This window comes from Vulpes lagopus, chromosome 5 (assembly GCF_018345385.1).
Source record: "Vulpes lagopus strain Blue_001 chromosome 5, ASM1834538v1, whole genome shotgun sequence".
NCBI lineage: Eukaryota > Metazoa > Chordata > Mammalia > Carnivora > Canidae > Vulpes > Vulpes lagopus.
This window is the reverse complement of record NC_054828.1, coordinates 74,856,519-74,876,419: the sequence shown is the minus strand read 5'-3', so window position 1 is coordinate 74,876,419 and position 19,901 is coordinate 74,856,519. Positions and strand designations below refer to the sequence as shown.

The 19,901-nt window shown below is 39.6% G+C and overlaps 1 protein-coding gene across 1 annotated transcript in view; it reads right to left on the bottom strand.

Annotated features, from left to right (window-relative positions):
• OTUD7B (OTU deubiquitinase 7B) overlaps positions 1–19,901 on the bottom strand; it is a 57,451-nt gene that overhangs the window by 20,575 nt on the left and 16,975 nt on the right. Inside the window, exons 2-3 of the mRNA XM_041754643.1 lie at positions 5,197–5,346; positions 991–1,179 (exon numbers count right to left, since the gene is read on the bottom strand). Coding sequence (XP_041610577.1) covers positions 991–1,179; positions 5,197–5,281 — 274 coding nt within the window. The 5' untranslated portion in view covers positions 5,282–5,346. The remainder of the gene's footprint in view (positions 1–990; positions 1,180–5,196; positions 5,347–19,901) is intronic.

Genomic DNA, 19,901 nt, shown 5'->3' with positions numbered 1-19,901 from the left:
TCTCCCCCTTATTCAAAATTTCTAATTCCTTCTCCAGAGGAAATCCTTTTGGATCCTTCCAGAATTTTCTATGCACACAGAAGCAAATATAGCTTTGGGTGGCTCAGTCAGCTAAGAGATTGACTCTTGGTTTCAGCTCAGGTCGTGATCTCAAGGTCATGAAATCAAGCCCTGCATGGGGCTCTCTGAGCTTAACAAGGAGTCGGCCTGGAACTCTCTCTCCCTCTCCCTGAGCCCCTCCCCCCTGCTCTAATTCTCTGTAAAATAAATAAATCTAAAATTTTAAAAAGCATGTATAGCTTTTAAAATCATTTCAAAAAACATAAACAAGAACATACTGTGCATCTTACCTTTCTCAACAGATTTTAGAGACTTTTCTAAAACAACACATCAAGTTCTACCTAATTCTTTCCAGTGGCTGCAGAGTAGGCCACAACTACAAAATTTTAATTTAACTGCTCCTCTACTAATGGACATTGTTTTCAAGCTTTAACTTTCAAGCTTTACACTGCATATGTGTCCATTTGCATTTATTTGTTTAAAGGACATATATATATATATATATATATATATATATATATACTCACGTGCACATACATATATATGATAAATTCCTAAAAATCAAATTGCTGAGTCAGAGTATATACATTCATTTTAAAATTTTGCTACATACTGACAAATATTAACCAAAGAGGTGGATGGCAGTGATCCTTTGAATTCTACCTTTATGGACTTAAACTCGACAACTAGGTTGTTCTCTTTCATCCATTTCTCTCCCAGATCTGAAAAAGGCCTTTGTACAGGGCAATACACATGATGCAGTGGGACAGTGCGGGCCTCCCACACTGAGGCAGACTGAGGCACCTCTAATCAGTCTGTCAGGGGAGCAGAGGAAGGAAGAGGATCATCTGTGAAGGATGACTCCATTTAGCAGTGCCCTCCCTTCCTCTCTACTCCATCTACAGAAACACCCCTCCGTTACCCCAGTACCTTGAATGACATCATCCTGCCGCTGCAGCGTGGGTCGGGGAGGGCGGGCAGACTCTCGATCTGAAAACCCTTTTTCAGGGGTCCTGGAGCCACCACTCCCTTCACTAAAGGGTGGGGGCAGGTTCCCAGCATGGACTTGACGTAGCTGTTCAAAATCACTGAGGGCAGCACTCACGTCCCAATTCTTTCCTGGCAGGAGACAAATCAAAAAGTGAATTGGGTACTCAGAGTACAGGGAAACTGTGGAAAATCCTAGAATAATCACTCAAACCATCCTCTCAAAACTAGCAAGTAAAATTTATGTATACTTCCACCATTCTCCTGTTTCTTATTGTGCTTTAATTTTCTTAACACTTTAGTCTGCAATACGACAATCTATTAACCTGTTGTCTATTTCCTAAGTCAGCTTTGTGAGCATTGAATCTTTGTGTCTCTGAACTAAAAGGGCCCACAGAGACCACAGATAAAACAAAAGAAGCCTAAAGAAGAATGACTTGCCTAAACATAAAGCTAGTTTTCACCAAGGAAAAGTGTGACTAAAAGCCCAGGTCTCTCAATTCTGAAATCCAGAGAGTTCTTAGCCTAGACATAAACCATCTGAAATTATATAAAAAGGTATAGGTATGTGCATTTTCCTAAAGAAAAAGAGCTGACAGCTGTCATCAGATTACCAAAAGAAAATGGTAACTGCCTGGCCTCAAATTTAAGAATCACTATTCTCCTGAAGAAAAGATCTTAAATGATAGACTTGTCATATATTTTATGACTGTTCACACTTCTATTTTATTCCATCTGCTACCCCCTTAATTCAATTCCTATCACCCACTGTCCCACCTCCAATCCACTCTAAAGTATCCCATGAGATTAATCTTTCCAAAGCACAGTTCTGATCATTTCAGTTCCAGTATCAAAACTGCTGCTTGTCACTGCCTACAGAATAAATTCTAGATTCCCATGTCTGACATTCAAGGCTTTCTATGACCTGGCCTACTTTTCCAACCTTTTCTCTGTGCTTCAATTTTCCTGGTTGTGAAAGTGGAGATGATTCCACATAGGAATGTTACGAAGATCAAATGAATTAAAAACACTGGTACACAGTAAGTTTTTTTATATGCATTTACTGCTGTTGCTGTGATGTCTTGTTATTACTATAATTCCTCAGTTTTAGCTACACGAATCATTAATACCTGATGAATTTACTTCTGACCCATTACATTCATCATTTGTTCCAACTTCCTTTGCTGACATGGCTTCAGTCAGTCTGGCCTCTGTTACCCCTATACATATGCTACAACTGCTCCCACCTATGGCCTTTCCAACAACTGTCCCAACTGCCTGGAAGGCTCTCTCCCCAGTTTATCTACACAGACAACTCTTCATCTCCTTCAGGTATTTGTTCAAATGTCACATCCTTAATAAGGCCTGCTTGACTACCCAAGTAAAAATCACAACCTACCCTCATCATTTCCCATAGCACTTCACATCTTAAAATATACTTCACAATGATTTGGTTATCATGCTTATTATTTATTGACTGTCTTGCTGGAACATAAGGGCAGGGATTTTTGTTTTGTTTTGTTTTGTTCAAGCACCTAGAACCTGGCACATAGTAGGTACTCAATAAATATTTGTTGAAGAATGAAGGCCTTTTGTCTTGACTCAACAAATCAATGAATGAATGTTTACCACACAGCTGGAAATACAGAACATTATACTGAACACTGCCTCTGTATTTGTAACTGTGTGGTAAACCTCTGAAAAACAGGCCCTAACAACCAATTTGCCCATCTTGTCCAAAATGGGATATCCATCATCTTCCTTCCTTCCTTCCTTCCTTCCTTCCTTCCTTCCTTTCCTTCCTTTCCTTCCTTTCCTTCTTTCCTTCCTATCTATCTCCTTCCTTCCTTCCTTCCTTCCTTCCTTCCTTCCTTCCTTCCTCTCCTCCTTCGATATTCCCCAAACCAGTAATGGCATCACAAGCCCTCTAGGCCAGAAAATTCGGTCACCTTCAGTTCCTCACTACTGAGACCCAACTCGTTTTCCGCCCTCACTATCTAGTCAATGTTTGCACTCATGGAACATCTCTCAAATCTGTTCTTGTCCATTTTTACTGTCACTGTCCCCATAAAAGTCCTCATGATCATCCCCTGGTCTCTGGGAGGGGCTTGGCTAATCTCCCTTCCCCTAACATGTCCTCTCTCGAATTTGTTCTTTACACTATGAACTTTTAAAGTTAACTTTTAAAGGAAAAAGCAAGAGAGAAAGACAGAGGCAGGGAGAAAATGAAGATCAAACCCTTTGATTTCCCTTCTAAATTCTATCTTAAATCCATCCACTTTTCTCTCTACAGCTACCACAGCAGTTCAAGCCACCATCATCTCTCACCTCAACTGTGGCAACTGTCTTAATTGGGTTGATCACTTCTCTGGCCACCTTCCAACCTGTTCCATATCCTTCAACCAAAATTCAAATCCCATTACTTCACTCCCCTGATTACAATACTTCACCAGCTTCCCCCTGAACACAAAATGACATTTAAACTTCTTACCACAGTCTACAAAGGGCCCCATATTCTGCTTCCTGCCTTTCTACCCATTTCCTACCACTCTTGCCCCACTCCTTCTACCCAGTGCCAAACTCTGTTTCACTTTAGGTCCTTGTACAAGCTTCTGTATCAACACTCTCTTCTCTTATCCCTTTTGCCTTGCTACTCCCACATACCCTTCTGGGTTCAACTCAAATGTCACTTCCTTAGAAAGGCCTTTCTATACCCTGTATCTAAAATTAGGTTTCTCTCTTACACTTCCATAGTACCTCAACTTTTCCTTCATAGCACAGAAGTGTGTGCACATAGCACAGAAGTGTGTGCACAGAAGTGTGTGCACAGAAGTGTGTGAGACAGATTAAACAAATATTAATTGTAACATAATTGTTAAAAGCCAGCCTCTGAAAACAGATTGCCTATGTTCAAATTCCACTTAACTTCTCTGAACTTCAGTTTTTTAAAATCATAAAAGTGGGATAATAAAACCTATATTGCAGAGTGATTGTAAGAATAAAACAATGTATCTATCTCAAGTACCTTACACATATTGAACACATGTTACAAGAGTACAAGAGGAAGAAGAAGCATTTGAGCTGAATCCAGAAGGATGAGGAGAATTTCTAAAGAAAAATGGAGGAAGGGACACTGCTGACTTAGAAAACAACTTAACGTGACCAGGGAAAGGTGACAAGTTGGGCCAGGCTGAAGAATAAGAAGATAGTAGGAGATAAAAAATGTCAGTCAAGGGCAGAGTCACACTGAATTAGCAAACTGGAGTTTAAACCCAGATCTTCCATTTCCTAAAGGTGGAAGCAAATGTCAAACTGTCATACTTTGCTAAGCGATGACGATCTAAAACATTAGAATATATGCTAAGAACTTGCCCCTTTCTCCTCAGTTTTGTCATTATATAGTTCCATCATCAAAAAACATCTGTTAATTATGACTCCAAACAAAGAATCCTACTGACACAATTCCAAGCCTTAAGGACCTTAAAATCTAGAATGTTCACACTTACGTGTACATACAGATAGAAATAAACAGGGCAGCAAAATAAAAATATTAACTTAATTCACTCTACATGGAATCACCCCAAATTAGGGAAGGCAAGAAACAAAACCACAAATGATCCCAAATACAAAAATCCCAAAGCTGTTTATATATAAAGAGGAAGACTTACACATCTAGAATTATGCTTTTAGTGGATTTATATAAAATTTCACTTGCATTACCTAAGCATAATTTTTTTTTAAGAGCACTGCTTTTTTTATTTATTTATGATAGTCACAGAGAGAGAGAGAGGCAGAGACACAGGCAGAGGGAGAAGCAGGCTCCACGCACCGGGAGTCTGATGTGGGATTCAATCCCGGGTCTCCAGGATCGTGCCCTGGGCCAAAGGCAGGCGCCAAACCGCTGCGCCACCCAGGGATCCCTACCTAAGCATAAATTCACAGTGAATTTAACTTTTCAAGGTGAAAAGGGAATTTTGCACTTTAAAATTATGTTAAGTCATACACAGGCAGATTATTAGAAGCAATTTAAACGTAAGGTCTGTCATAAACAAAGTATTTTTCTGATCACCTTAATTGTTCCAAGTCATCTTAACAATAAACATGGCATTGACTTTCTCTCTTCTCATTTTCCCCCTCGTGACTCCTTACCTTCCAGGAGATCTCGGGCCAGCCCAGGCTCTGCACCTGTGGAACGGACAAAATCTGACAGGACAGCATCCATGTCCAGGGTCATGTGATCATTAAGTACTTTCAGGCAGCTGAGGTAGGGAGGACATAGATCCAAATTCAGGCCTCTACCTGAGGAGGAAATAAATACATAAGGCTCAAATTATACTGAAATAGGATGATCATAGCCCAATTTCTGCAGCTTCCTAACCAAATGGAGAAACTATTCCGGCTCATTTATTTCAGCTGAATTTATTATAAAGTGCAACCTTTAGTTTCCTAATTCCTCATTAAATTCTTCTAAATTAATCACAAAACTTAATGTCATTCTGAATAATGCTTTTCTTCTACCTTTCTAGAGTATTCCATTTCCATCCATCAGTTTGCTTATCGAAATTAATGGAAGAAAGCAGCAGACTAACCACCCGGAAGAACTCTCCACCTTGTTTTATTTCCTTCCTGGCACTTGATATAAACTGAAATTATTTTAGTACGTTACTGTCTACCCTCCTCCTCTAATATGTAAGTTTCTTGAAAGCCGAGTGCTTGTGTGTCTTATTCACTAATGTGTCCTCAGCATGTATCACTTGATACGTGCACAGTGCATGGCATAGAGGCCCTCAGTAAATATTTGCTGAATGAATGGATAAACGAACAAAGAATACTATACACTGAATAACTTTAGAGCTGACTAGTGTTCTGAGGCTAGCTGAGGATGTAGAAGGAGCAAGCTGATAGCTAAAACTACTCACAATAAAATAAGCTATTACACAAAGCAGAGGGGAGATCTCAAAGGTACACAAAAGTCCATTTTTGTCCACTAATTTCATGAATCCAGGAAACATGCCTTTCTCCACCATGGACAAATGAGCCAAATATCCACCATGGACAAACGAGCCAAATAAGTTCACCTGAAAAAGATCTCTTTCAGACTTGACTTTGGCAAAAACTCTGTCCCTGACTTGATAGCCTGGCACCAATCCACATTCCTCTAAAGTTAGCAGTTCCAGCTGAGGAAGCAGTAGCAGAGTAAAGAACGATCTCTAACCAAATTCTGCCACATTAGACAGGTTTACAGTTCTCTGGAGAAGAGGGCTTGCTGCTAAAATAACCCTAACACACCTGCCCTACCACACCCACCAATTCCTTGCCTTTTAGAGAAGGCCAAAAGTAGAATTCTCAAAGGTAAAAAAGGTGACTCTGGTGACGCACTGCAGAAACATCTCCTCCTAAACAATCTTAAGTCTAAGGGTGACTCAGATACCTTTTCTTCAAACATCCCCCAGCCCCAGGACAAAACTTGTTTAGTGGTATGATTGGATCCTGATTTTCTGCATTCCTTAGAAATATTAAGGCAAATAAACAGCAATGATTTGTGGATCATAAAACCAGTAAGTCACTAACTTGAGTATAGGGACATGTTTTATTCCTATTCATAGCCCCAACAACTAGCATCTAACACGGCACCTACAATATTGTAGCAGTCAATAAATGCCTGATGAGTAAATGATTAAATGATTAAGTGAACCTCCACATCAGCCACTACCAAATTTTTGGCTTAACTTGGCAGATGAGAAAGTCCAGGATCCTTCATACTTCCTATCACCTCTCTATTTCTAAGAGTCTACCCTGGTCTTAACCACCCTGGTCAAATTACTTACAGGGTTTCAGTTGCAGACTGAATTCAATGGATTCGATGGCCTTTAAGGTCCTTTCCAGGTTTAAAAAATGAAACTCTCCAGTTCTCTATAGCCTCATAAACCATGATCCTGACATTTAGTTTAGTTGATGCATTGTCAATGTCTAATTTCCTCCCATTCTTCCACAATTGTCAGAAAAGGCAGCCGATAACATAAGGAACTTTTGGCCTAGCATACCTCAAATTCAAAATGTTAGATTATAAAATAAATTAGTTCCTTACATCTTATACAAGAATTAAATTCCTTCAGAATTCATAAATGAATGGTTTCTCCCTCCCCTAATACAGACAAGAATTTCTTCTCCAAGCCCATTTTAGTTACTTAGAGGTCACAAGAGATGGTTGCAGCCCAAATAACTTGAAAGCATGACTAATCCAAAACCAAGAGCATAGCTGCAAAATGAATTTCAATCCTCTCTCTTTAAAAAAAAAAATATGCAAAGGAACTTAGTAAAGCCATTTTAATAACTGACAGACTGTGGGAGATACAGGGTAAGCACACAAATAGCAATCAGCAAAAAGATGCTCAGCAGAAGAGAGAAGAGTTGATTAAGCCATAGGCATGTAGGCAATTTTGCAGCCAGACATAGGCTCCTGTGACGGAGAAAGCCTGTAAGAACCACCAATGTCACAGCATCATAGATCTCATTTGCCAACATAGTAGGTCATTCTTTCCAAAAATTATTTTCGAGAAGTAATTTAGAGATCCAGCATGATCTAGAATGACTTGCTAAGAAATTCAAAAAAGCACTAAACCAAACTTCTTGGAAGCACATTCTTATATTTGATGCTTCCAGGTAGAGACCACAGACTCCACCCTAACCCCATCCAACAGATGAGGACAGTAGCTTTTGTTACATCACCACCAACATCTGGCTTGAGCTTCTCAAATTCCAAATGGGAAATATCCACAACATGGACTAAGACGCACGTCCTTGGCTCTGTCTCAGCACACAGGAAGGAAAAAAAGAAAATACTGGCTTTCGAACTTTCAAACAAAACAGAGGAGGCACTCAAACATCTGTTGATTGAATGGTGTTTAGACAAACCTCAATTAGGTCAAAACTCTCCAATCCTCCAACTGGATGAGATGTTAGTGATTACTTAATCCAATGCTTGCCCTCATGTAGAAATCTTTCTATTACATCTCTGACAGAGAAATCACCCAGTCTCTACATGGATACAAGTTTTGTTGGAAAACTCATTCCTTTGCCACGATGTCCCTCTTATTGTTGGACAGCTCTAAGAGTTAGAAAACACTTTTCCAAAACTAAATGACCAGCCCACCTCTGTAACTTCTGTAAGTTCCAACACCTCTGTAACTTCTACCTCTGTAACTGTAACTTCCACCTAACAGCCTCTGTTCTTTTCTCCAGAACAATAAAATCTGCTCCCAGGAATGATGGCATTTTCATAAAAAAGAATTAGAGAAAGCATTTCTTCACATAAAACTGTGTTTACAAATAGAGGAACAAATAGGCTTGAAAAATCAGGTGGGTTGTCCAAAGTCTGAACCCAGATATTTTGGACACACGTTCGACTGCCCACACTGCCTCCCAAGGCACTAGGACATTACCGGACCCCCAAACAGCACTGATTCTTTTTTTTTTTTTTAGTTTATTTATTCATTCATGTATTTATTTATTTATTTTATATATAGAGAGAGGCAGAGACACAGGAGGAGGGAAAAACAAGCTGTATCCCAGGAGCCCAACGTGGGACTCGATCCTGGGACTCCAGGATCGTGCCCTGGGCCAAAGGCAGGCGCCAAACCGCTGAGCCACCCAGTGATCCCCCAGCACTGATCCTTACTCACTGAATTCTTCCACATAGGAAAGGGCTGTGCTTATCTCTCATATTTATTAAAGACTTAGACACCTGCCTTCTATCACTCTCACTTTAAATCCTACCATTTTCCTCAGCAATTTCAACAGCCACCTACATAATCCATCCAATGTTTCTGCTGTAAGAGTTTTTAAATCTCATCAACTGCAAAGACCTTCATCTCTACTCCAGCACCTCATTCCTGGGTCCTGCCATCTCCTAAAACTGCTCCACCTTTCTTTTTTCAACATCAGAAATCTTACTTTGGCTACAATCTCACCTCCTTCCAGCTTTCCTTCTCTACTACTAAGCCTGCTCTCTTATCTCAAGATCTCCTCACCTCAGACTAAGACAGCCAATTCCTTAACCACCTTATTCACTAATTCAACAAAAATCATGGAATGCCTACTATGTGTTAGGTACACTATGATTAGCATTAGAAACAAAAGTGAAAAAAAAAAAAAAAAAAAAAAAGAAACAAAAGTGAACTAGACAGACACAATCTTTATCCTCACAAAGATTCCAGTGGAGAAAAAAACCCACAAAATTTCACTGAAAATTGTAATAAAGAAATGCTGGAGGGGCGCCTAGGTGCCTCTGCGCCTGCCTTCGGCTCAAGTCATGATCCTGGAGTCTGGGGATCAAGACCCACATTGGGCTCCCTGCTCAGTGGGCGGCCTGCTTTTCCCTCTGCCCCTCACCCCTCTCATGCTCTCTCTCACTCTCAAATAAATAAAATCTTTAAAAAAAAAAAAAAAAAAGGAGAGAGAAAGAAAGAAAGAAATGCTGCAGAGATGGGTGTTATCTCCTATAGGAAGTCAGAAAAAGCTTTCCCAAGGAAGTGATAGGAATTACAGGGACAAACTGGGAAACGAAGAATGCTTAAGCAGAGGAAACATCTATCAATGTTCTGTGGCAGGAAGAAACATAGAGGTGAAAATGGTACAGAGTAAGGGTTAAGAGGAGGCCTAATGGACCCTGTTAAACATTGAGATTTTATCCTAAAAGTAATGAAAAGCCATTGATCAGTTGTAAGTAGGGGCAGGACATGACCAGATTTGAAGTATTAAAAGATCTCCCTGGCTGGGATCCCTGGGTGGCGCAACGGTTTGGCGCCTGCCTTTGGCCCAGGGCGCGATCCTGGAGACCCGGGATCGAATCCCACATCAGGCTCCCGGTGCATGGAGCCTGCTTCTTCCTCAGCCTGTGTCTCTGCCTCTCTATCTCTCTCTCTGTGACTATCATAAATAAAAAAAAAAAAAAAAAAAAAAAAAGATCTCCCTGGCTGTAATAAGAAGAGTGTGGAAGGAACACAAGTAGATTTAGGGAAGATTGGTTGGGAAATTATTGCAAAGACATAATAGTGAGCTGGACTAGGATGACAGCAGTGACGACAGAGAAAAAATGGATAGATGCCACTTTGTCCCTTCTTGCCAACTGAGTATGAAACCAATGACTGACCACTTATTTTCTAGTAAAAACTTAGTTCTGCTATTCTTCTATTTCATCAGCCCAACCTGGGTGGCTCCCACATTCAACTTCTCTGTTACTACCTGGGGCTAGTAAGCAAGATCAGATCACATAACCATACAGAGCATCCCAACTACAAATAAATGGTATTCAGTCTCATTACTTTCAAGGAAATACTTGTCTTCTGTTTGCCTCTGGTTCAAGTCAACCAATCTTGTCAGCCACTCTCCCACACCTCCACCACTCTCCTATCCGATCCTTATCACCTCCCTCACTCCTGACATATGACTTGCCTCCAACTTCACAGAAAACATTATGAAGCAAGAGGAGTTCTTTCAGGTTTCCTCCCCAGTCCCTACCCCGCCAGCTTCTCTTCTCCCCACCTCGCAAAACTCCCTAAAATCAACCACATTCACTGATGCTATTTTCTTGCCTTAGATGCAGTCCTAACCTACCAAAATGTGCTTCTACTGAAGGAGAATGACACTGACTTACAATAATATCACAATTATCCTTACTGCTTATCTAAAGTGATCTCTTTGTAGCATGTGATACTGATCACTCTTCCTGCCTCTCTGGCTCTGCATCTTGTCACCTTTGTGGACTCCTCTTCCTAAAAAGGTTAGTGCACCAAGGTTCTACCTCAGGCCTTCCATATTTTCAATTTAGATCATCTCCATGAGAAGTTTCATTCATGCCCCTGATAACTTCAATGTATTTGGAGTCCCAAACTCTCCAGCTTATCTGGGAATCCCACATAACACTTCAAACTCAACACATAAAATACATGAGCTCAATCTCTGTCCTTCCTCCTTTCAAACTACTCCTCTTCCAGTATTGCCTATTCTAGCAAATGGTACCATCATCTCCCCTAATATCCAAGTCACAAAAGCCTGGGAGCCACCCTGGACTTCTCTCTTATCTTATCCTCATTCACAAATAATCTTTTATGAAGTTCTACTAATTTTCCCTTTAAAATTTCCCAAATCCATAGCACACTCTCCATAAACTACAACTCTTTTATTCTCTCTCAGGCTTTGATAACCTGGACTCCAGGGAACAGCTTCTTAATCTCTCCCTTTTCCTCTCTCCAGCCATTGGTTGCTGGTAGAGGCTGATCAATCTGAAATGCAAATAGGTATAGCTCGCTGCTCTAAATTCTTCAATGACTAAAGCATAAAATCCCTTCACAATTGGGCTCTACCTAACCCTCTGGCCTCATTCACCTGCCACCATTCCCCTTCCCCTCCAGGTAGTTCTCCAAGTATCCCATGTGCTTATACTTCAGTTCCTTTGTCCATGCTGTTCCCGCTGCTTGGGAGGACTTGTGGTCTAGCGGGTGAATTCTTCTCTCTCCTATAAGGTTAACTGCAGTACTATCTCACTTGCAAAACTTTCTCGGCTTCCAAACGTAAACTGCCCACTTCCTCCTTGCTGCTGCACCTGGCATTCTACTTCCATAATGTTATTTATCACACTACTGAGTATTTGTGTTTATTTATATGTTTGTCTCCCCACTAAACCAGGAGCAATTTGAGGGCAGGAATCTTGTCTTGTTCACCCTGTATCCCTAATACCTAAGCGCCTGGTAGGTACTCAGTTTGTGTTCAGATAAACTAAACCGTATTTGTACAGTACCCCATGGTATGCATACATGTGGACATGTGCATGCACGTGCAAACACACACGCATACACACACCAGTACTGCTGATAATCAGATAATCAGTGTTGTAAACAGGCAGATCTAAAACAGTGGCTCAACTGAAAGACACTGGCTTCAGATTGTTAAAGATCTTATTTGCAACAGATTTCTCTTCCTAAACGTTGTTTAACCCAGACTAACATTACAGTCTGCATGCTCTGTGTGCCCAACTACTTAGTAACAGAGAAAAGTGACTCAAAATTAAATACTGATTATAGAGAAGTTATGTTAAAGTGTCTGAAAAACCATTGACCCTACATTTTCTCATCTACTACATCCCCCAGCATCCACATTCTCACACTATACCTCCTCCCAGTCCCACATGCACTACAGCTGTGCCCAAGTCCCCTCTTACTCCTCCCAAAACTCACTGGAAAACCACAACATTCAAGACTGTCAAGAATTTTCAAAGGTCAGAGACTCCTCCACGTCTATGATGTCAGTCCCAAGGAATCCAGATAGGAAGAGAGCGGAGGGACAAAAACTCTTAGAAATTTCACACAATTCTTGGTTAGGTAGGAGGGAAAAACCAAAGACTCCCTTGGCAGATTGTTTTTAATTAATATGGGTCCTTACAAGTAAAAGAAACAAAATATAGCCTTCTTCAAAAAAAAGGGGTGGGGCGGAATATGACCCAACTCCATACCAAGGAGACCTATGTAGACCTATATTACAACCCAGAGATAGAAAGAAGTGAAAGGGAGTAATATGTGTTAAAGCTGCAGGCATTCTTTCATTTTAACTTCCAAGGAACTCTAGGACGTTTGTTTGGATGGTTAACCCTATCACATAGATGAGGTTGCTAAAGCTCACAAAGGTTAGGTAATCCACTCAAGATCATAAAGGTAAAAAGTGCCAGAGCCAGGATTTTCACAAAGCCAGCCTATCTGACTCAAGACTAGACCCTTATCCTACAGCACCCCCAGCCCAGGGAGGACTAAGAAAACATGTGACACCCACCCATGCACCAGTCTCCCTGTTGCAACTCCTTTCAACAGCACAATGAGAAAGAAAATTGGCTCTGGATTCAGAGACAGATTCAAGTTCAAATATCAGTCTACCAGGATGCTTGGATAGCTCAGTGGTTGAGTGTCTGCCTTCAGCCCAAGGCGTGATTCTGGGGTCCCAGGAGCGAGTCCCACTGCATGAAGCCTGCTTCTCCCTCTGCCTGTGTCTCTGCCTCTCTCTCTCTCTGTCTCTCATGAATAAATAAATAAAATCTTAAAAAAAAAATACCAGTCTACCTACTAAGGGCTGTGCTATGAGTAAATAACAGAACCATTTTGTGCCTCCAGTTCTTCATGTATAAAATGGGGAAAATATCTGCATTTCAGACCTCTTGTTAGGATTAAATAACTGAATGTACATTAGGGCGGTACCAAGCACATAGCAAGCCCTCAAAAATGGTCAGTTGCCTTCCTACTGCCTAACTCCCCCCATATACTCTGCCTCATTCCACTGTTGCCCAATATAGCCCCTGTATCTTTCCTCCAGAAGCTCCCTCTACCCCTCCCAAAAAAACCTCCAGTCCCACAGCTATCTCGAAGTTATTGTCAACACATGCACACAGGACCCAGTCTATCATTCTCATTCCAATATCTTTCAACTCCTTGAGCCTCCAAGAAAACGTCATAAAAGGACTCCTTTGGTTGTACCTTCTACCAGATGGTCCCTCAAGCAAAATAACAACAAAAGAAAACTGTCTGTCCTCTCCTAGATGTACAGACACAGCTAAACAGCTCACTCATTCCCAAATTTCCAGGGAGAGTAAAGATAAACATATTTGCTGAAATTGTAATGTCTTTTTTCTTAACTACTTTTTTTTTTTTAAGATTTTATTTATTCATTCATGAGAGACACAGAGAAGCAGAGACACAGGCAGAGGGAGAAGCAGGCTCCCTGCAGGGAGCCCAATTTGCAACTTGATCCCAGGACCCCAGGATCATGACCCAAGCCAAAGGCAGACGCTCAAACACTAAGCCACCCAGGTGCCCCTGAAATTCTAATGTCTTAATCTATCAGTCCTACCTCCCCACCTTTATCCCTTACTACTCTACCCATTCCAAATTCAAAGATTTTATAATATTCTCTTAATATCATGCATGTTGTCTATTTTTTTGGGGGGGAAATGTTTACATCCCCTCTACTCACCGTGCACAATTCTGGGTTGTTTTCTACCTCCATCACAGTATATACTCGAGGAATAGCCACTTTCTCTCTCTAAATCAAACTTAAAAGAAAAACTCAACCCAAAGACTCAATCATATAATGTACCATTCCCAATTTATTAGTTTACCATATGCTATTGTGGATATATACCAGGAAGAACTAAAGAATCAGCTCCATGGCTTTAACACTACTACTAATATGTGCATTTCAGAACAAGATTTAACTATTTTTTCAAGAAATTTCTTTTTTTTTTTCTGAGACCTACAAATAGCAAAATGAATCTCTAAGAGATAAATCCATTAACAGCCTAACACTAACATAAAGATCAGGGAGTTCACAGAGAACTCCTTATGAATTGGCATTTGTCTTTTCAGTGCTACTGATAAAAGGCTCCTTGGATTACAGTTATTTGGGAAATTTAATAATTCAGAAGACGTGTACAATAGAAGTGACTTTTAGAATAATAAGGGCAGAGAGTCATAGAGAAAGTCTGTTATTATAAAATTGGCACACAGTAACTTGAATAGAAACAAAAATCATATTAATGTTGATTTGTTTAGATCCAGACCAGTATTTTATTTGCCACACACAACGGATTTTTTCTTTCCTTTCAGCTTGGGTCAAATATAGTTCAAGGTTTGATTCTCAATACATTCAACTTTTAAAAGAATAGTCTGGGGGTGCCTGGGTGGCTCAGTCAGTTTAAGTGCCCTGGAGTCCAAAGATTAAGCCCTACAACCAATCCCTACGTCATCCAATCCATACAACAGGCTCCCTGCTCATCAGGGAGTCTGCTTCTCCCCATCTCTCTGCCCCTCCCCCTGCTCCTTCTCTCTCTCTCTCTCTCTCTCTCTCTCCCACTTATACTCTCTCTCTCTCTCTAAAATAAATAAATAAAAAAAAATAAAAAAATTAAAAAATAAAAAAAATAAAATAAAATAAAATAAAATAAATAAATAAATAAAATATTTAAAAAAATAGTGTGTAAAAATAAAAGTTCTCCTTAGGCCATTAAAGAATCTGATTGCTACACTTAGCCTTATTGGACTAAGGCTAGTCCAATAATAGTAAAACACATTCTCTAGACTCAAGTCACATTTAGTAGCTGACAGCCTTTTCTCCCTTTGATTTCTAACCACTGGTCATTTCACTGTCAATTAGAGAACCCCTATTCAAAAAAAAAAAAAAAAAAGAACCTCTATTCAAGGAGAGAAATAGCAGGAGAAAAAAATTCTAATTACAAACTATCTACAACTAGTTATCCATAGGAAATTCATTTTGTAAACTTCCGGTAAATTAACTTCCTTCAGCACACAACTACTAATTTTTTTAAAGCCCTAAACAATTAGAAAAGGAAATTTGTCCTTTACAAAATTATATAACCCCACCCAAAGAAAGATACTTTTTTTTTTTTTTTTTTATGAATAGTCACACACAGAGAGAGAGAAGCAGAGACACAGGCAGAGGGAGAAGCAGGCTCCATGCACCGGGAGCCTGACGTGGGATTCGATCCCGGGTCTCCAGGATCACACCCTGGGCCAAAGGCAGGCGCCAAACTGCTGCACCACCCAGGGATCCCAAGAAAGATACTTTTTATTACTATGTTTAAAATTCTCCATCTGCAAGTTCCATAGTTCATTTATCCTAGTCATATCTAGACCTCATTTGAACTCTAGGCCCAGTATGTGCAACATTCACTGTCACCTGCTGTTATCAATATACTGCCTTGTAGTATTAGTTGGCTTTCCTGATACTTGCATCTTAGGTCTCCAATTTGACTATCAGTCATTCAATCAAAATTTACCAAGCTGGGTCCACCATGTACCAGGCACTGCTCTGGAGCCTTGAAGATAGATATAAATGAAGAAAAGAAGCCAGTCCTACCTTCAGGGCACTCCAGTCTGCTGGGAAAAATCTAAACATGTCATTTATGCCCAATGGGGTAGGAAGAGGTTTAAGAACAACTAGTTTACCTGGATGGGTGGGGGAAGTTTCTCAAACTGGGTCTCTAAGGATGTGTAAGAGATCCTCAGGCTGGAAAACAAGATACACTCCAAACAGAATTAAAATCCCTGAGGTTAGCACCTTTCTTTTATATTTTAAAAAATTCTAAACAGGCCTAAAAGATTGCTTGGCACATAGTAGATGCCTAACAAAATTTGTAGTTCTAAGTTATTCATACTAGTCCATGTGTATGGATGATTGACAGCTAATCTGTATTTGAAACAGGCTTGTGAATTATTTACTGGTTTCAAATGTCATCATCTACTCCACTGATACATATAATCAAGGTCTACAGGGAACAAACAGAACTGTACAGCTGTCTGTTCACTAAAAATAACTTTTATTTTGCTGTAATTTTTGTTTTCATAGCACTTTCACAAATATGACCTCAATTAATAAGAATTCTAAAAATTAAATACTCCTTTTGAGATTTTTAATCCCTTCTTTTCTGATGGAAAATACATACACACAGGGAAACTTACAAAGCTTAAATGATACTCAGAGAGCAAGAAGTTTGGATCTAGGTATTCTGAGTTTGAATTACAGGGTTTGTCAATTCTATAGGCGTTTATGGCAAAATCCAATCAGTCTAGCCATGCAAGCTCCACAGACTAAAGAATTATTTAATATTTTGCTTTTAAAAATACTATCCATATTCATCCACACTACTGTCCCCATCCTCCCCACTCACCACTAACTCCACCAATACACACATATTTCTATTTCCAAGTTGGAGTTAGGAAGCAGAAACTCCAACACAGGATATCCTGAGACCCAAATAATTTTGGGTCTCTTTCATTTGTATAGGTTGTGCCATTTGTGGTAATAATTTTTCTTTTAGGGACACCTAGGTGGCTCAGTGGTTGAGTGTCTGCCTTTGGCTCGGGGCATGATCCTGGGGTCCTGGGATCAAGTCCCACATTGGGCTCCCCACCAGGAGCCTGCTTCTCCCTCTGCCTATGTCTCTGCCCTTTCTCTGTGTGCCTCTCATGAATAAATAAATAAATAAATAAATAAATAAATAAATAAATAAATCTTTAAAAAATAATAATTTTTCTTTTAAAAGCAACCAAGCAAAAAAAAAAAAAACAAAAAAAAAAAAAGCAACCAAGCCTCACGCAACTGGGTGGCTCAGCTGGTTAAGCATCTGACTTGATTTTGGCTCAGGGATCTTAGGGTTGTGAGATGGAGCCCTGTGTCCGGCTCCATGCTAGGTGTGGAGACTGCTCAAGATTCTCTTTCCCTCTCTCTCGAGGTGGACAGGACAGGGGCCATCACACACTCTCTCATTCTAAAAACAAACTTATAAACTGTACTCAGCACAGAGTCTACTTGCCTCTCTCCCACCCCTTCTGCTCTTCTCCCCGTGCTCTCTCTCAAATTTTTTAAATAAAATTTAAAATAAAAGCAACAGAGCCTCTTATATTTAAACATAAAAAAAATTAGTTATAAGCATATAACATAATCTGACAATTCTAGTCTACCTGGGAATACAGACTATACATTTCTATTTTTACATAATTAACCCTGCACGTTCAGGTCTAATGTGGAACAAGTCTCGTGATGAGGTGCAGAAAGTCAGTCTATTTTCCTTGTTTGGTACTTTGGAATTATGGACTTTAGAACCAGGACATCAGAAATCACTTCATTCCATACCCTCAAATTACAGATGAGAACACTGAGAACCAGGTGAGGGAGATTAAATGACTTGCCCAAAGTCACAGAGCTAACTAGTGCTAAAACTGTGCATAGAACATAAAGTCAAAAAAAAAAAAAAAAAGGAACATAAAGTCTGTTGACTGCTACTCTTTTTTTTTCTCCAAAGATTTATTTTAGAGAGAGAGCTCATGCCCAAGTTGGGGAGGAGGGGCAGCAGAGAGAGACAGACTATTCAAGCAGACCTTCCCCTTCTCCCCACTGAGCACTGAGTAGGGAGCCCAAAGTGGGGCTCGATCCCTTGACCCATGAGATGATGACCTGAGCGGAAACCAAGAGTTGGATACTTAACCGACTAAACCACCCAGGCACCCCTGTTGACTCCTATTCTAGCAATCTTTATCTGACTCCTATTCTAGCAATCTTTATCTGACTTCACATATACCGATGACTTTCAATTCTCTATGTGATCCACTTTGTGGATTTATCTATGAAAAATTTCCTTTTCTTCTGCCACCAAGATAAATCTCTTACTTCTACAGATGTGTACTAAAGAAAAAGATGCCTAATTAGGAAATTTAATCATTTAAACAAATCATATTAAGGAAAATCATCTTTGTTTTGCTCATCACCACTAAAGATAGAAACTGGATTTGAACATATTCTAGCACTGTATTCTTGAGGTCTAAAGTTTTGGAGCAAGAGGGTAGGATAAAATTAAGTGTGACAAAAGGATAGATTTTTCTTTTTCTTTTCTATTGATAGTATAAAGCTACAATATAGTTTTCATATGCTGTTATGAAATCATAGCAATAACTAAATTTTGAACAGAATAAAACATAAACAGACGCCTGGGTGGCTCAGCAGTTGAGCATCTGCCTTGTGCTCAGGGTGTGATCCCGGGGTCCCGGGATCAAGTCCCACATCGGGTTCCCTGCATAGAGCCTACTTCTCACTCTGCCTATGTCTCTGCCTCTCTTTGCGTGTCTCTCATGACTAAATAAATAAATAAATCTTTTAAAAAAATAATAAAACATAAAATAAAAACCAAGAGAGAAATAAAGCATCAACTTTTGATGAAAGGCACGATTTCCTTAATCTTACCATTCTGGGAGGCCATACTGTCCTAGACTGATATACTTTATCAGTATAGGATCCATAGTAATGGAATGTAGTTGACTTTACCAATAAACTGGAATGAGTTGTTTCCTATGTAGACAGATGCTTCCAGTAAAATGTACTATAAATCCCTAAAATCAAACATATGTCAAATCTTGTTTAACTTTCTTCCCACAATAGAGTATGTCTAAGTAGTATAGGCAACCCTTCGAGACGACATAGCCCTAGGCAAAGTTTTCAGGGTAAAAGTCTCTGCCTTTCCTTTTCACTTCCACAAAAAGTACAAAAGGTATGAATTAGTACACAAGTCAGTTGGCAAATATCCCACTGTCCTCTGAGTTTTTCTCCTTGAAATTAATCCAAGAAACCAACCTTCATTAGAATGAGTCTTATCCCTAACCTTAAAAATGTTAATATTTTTAACACTATTATTGGTAGTGGTGGTGGTGATAGCAACTGCTAGCTTTGCAAGTTACAAAATACTTTCTATTTGAAGTATTACTTAGAGTCACTGAGAAAAATGCACAAGATAAAAGGAAACACCATAGGCAATTATCTCAAATATCGAAATCAAACCCAGTTCAACTGGAATTGAAAAGCATTTTCAACTCTACCACTAGGTCAGAAACACTATTGCTATCAAAAAAAGCATATGACCCTAGCAAAGGAAAATCACAAATTTCCCCTTAAATTAGACCTGATTCAATTTGTACATGTTAAGACCACAGTTTCAGCAAGAATCTGATGTAAATCTTCGATACCCCAACCCATTTTCCAAATGCTTTACCCAGTTAAATCATCAATAAATATTCTTTTTTTTTTTTTTTTAATAAATATTCTTCTAAAAGGCAGAATAGTTAATGATAAGAAAACTGCCCTAGAAAGACAAACTGACAGCACTCACCATTCAAGTACCTTTAAAGATTTAACTAATACTTACTGTGCACCAATCAACTACCAAGCACTAGGTTAGACACATCCACATAAATCATCTCATTAACCTTATGTGCCTAAATCCCAATCTTAATTGGAACCAACTAATT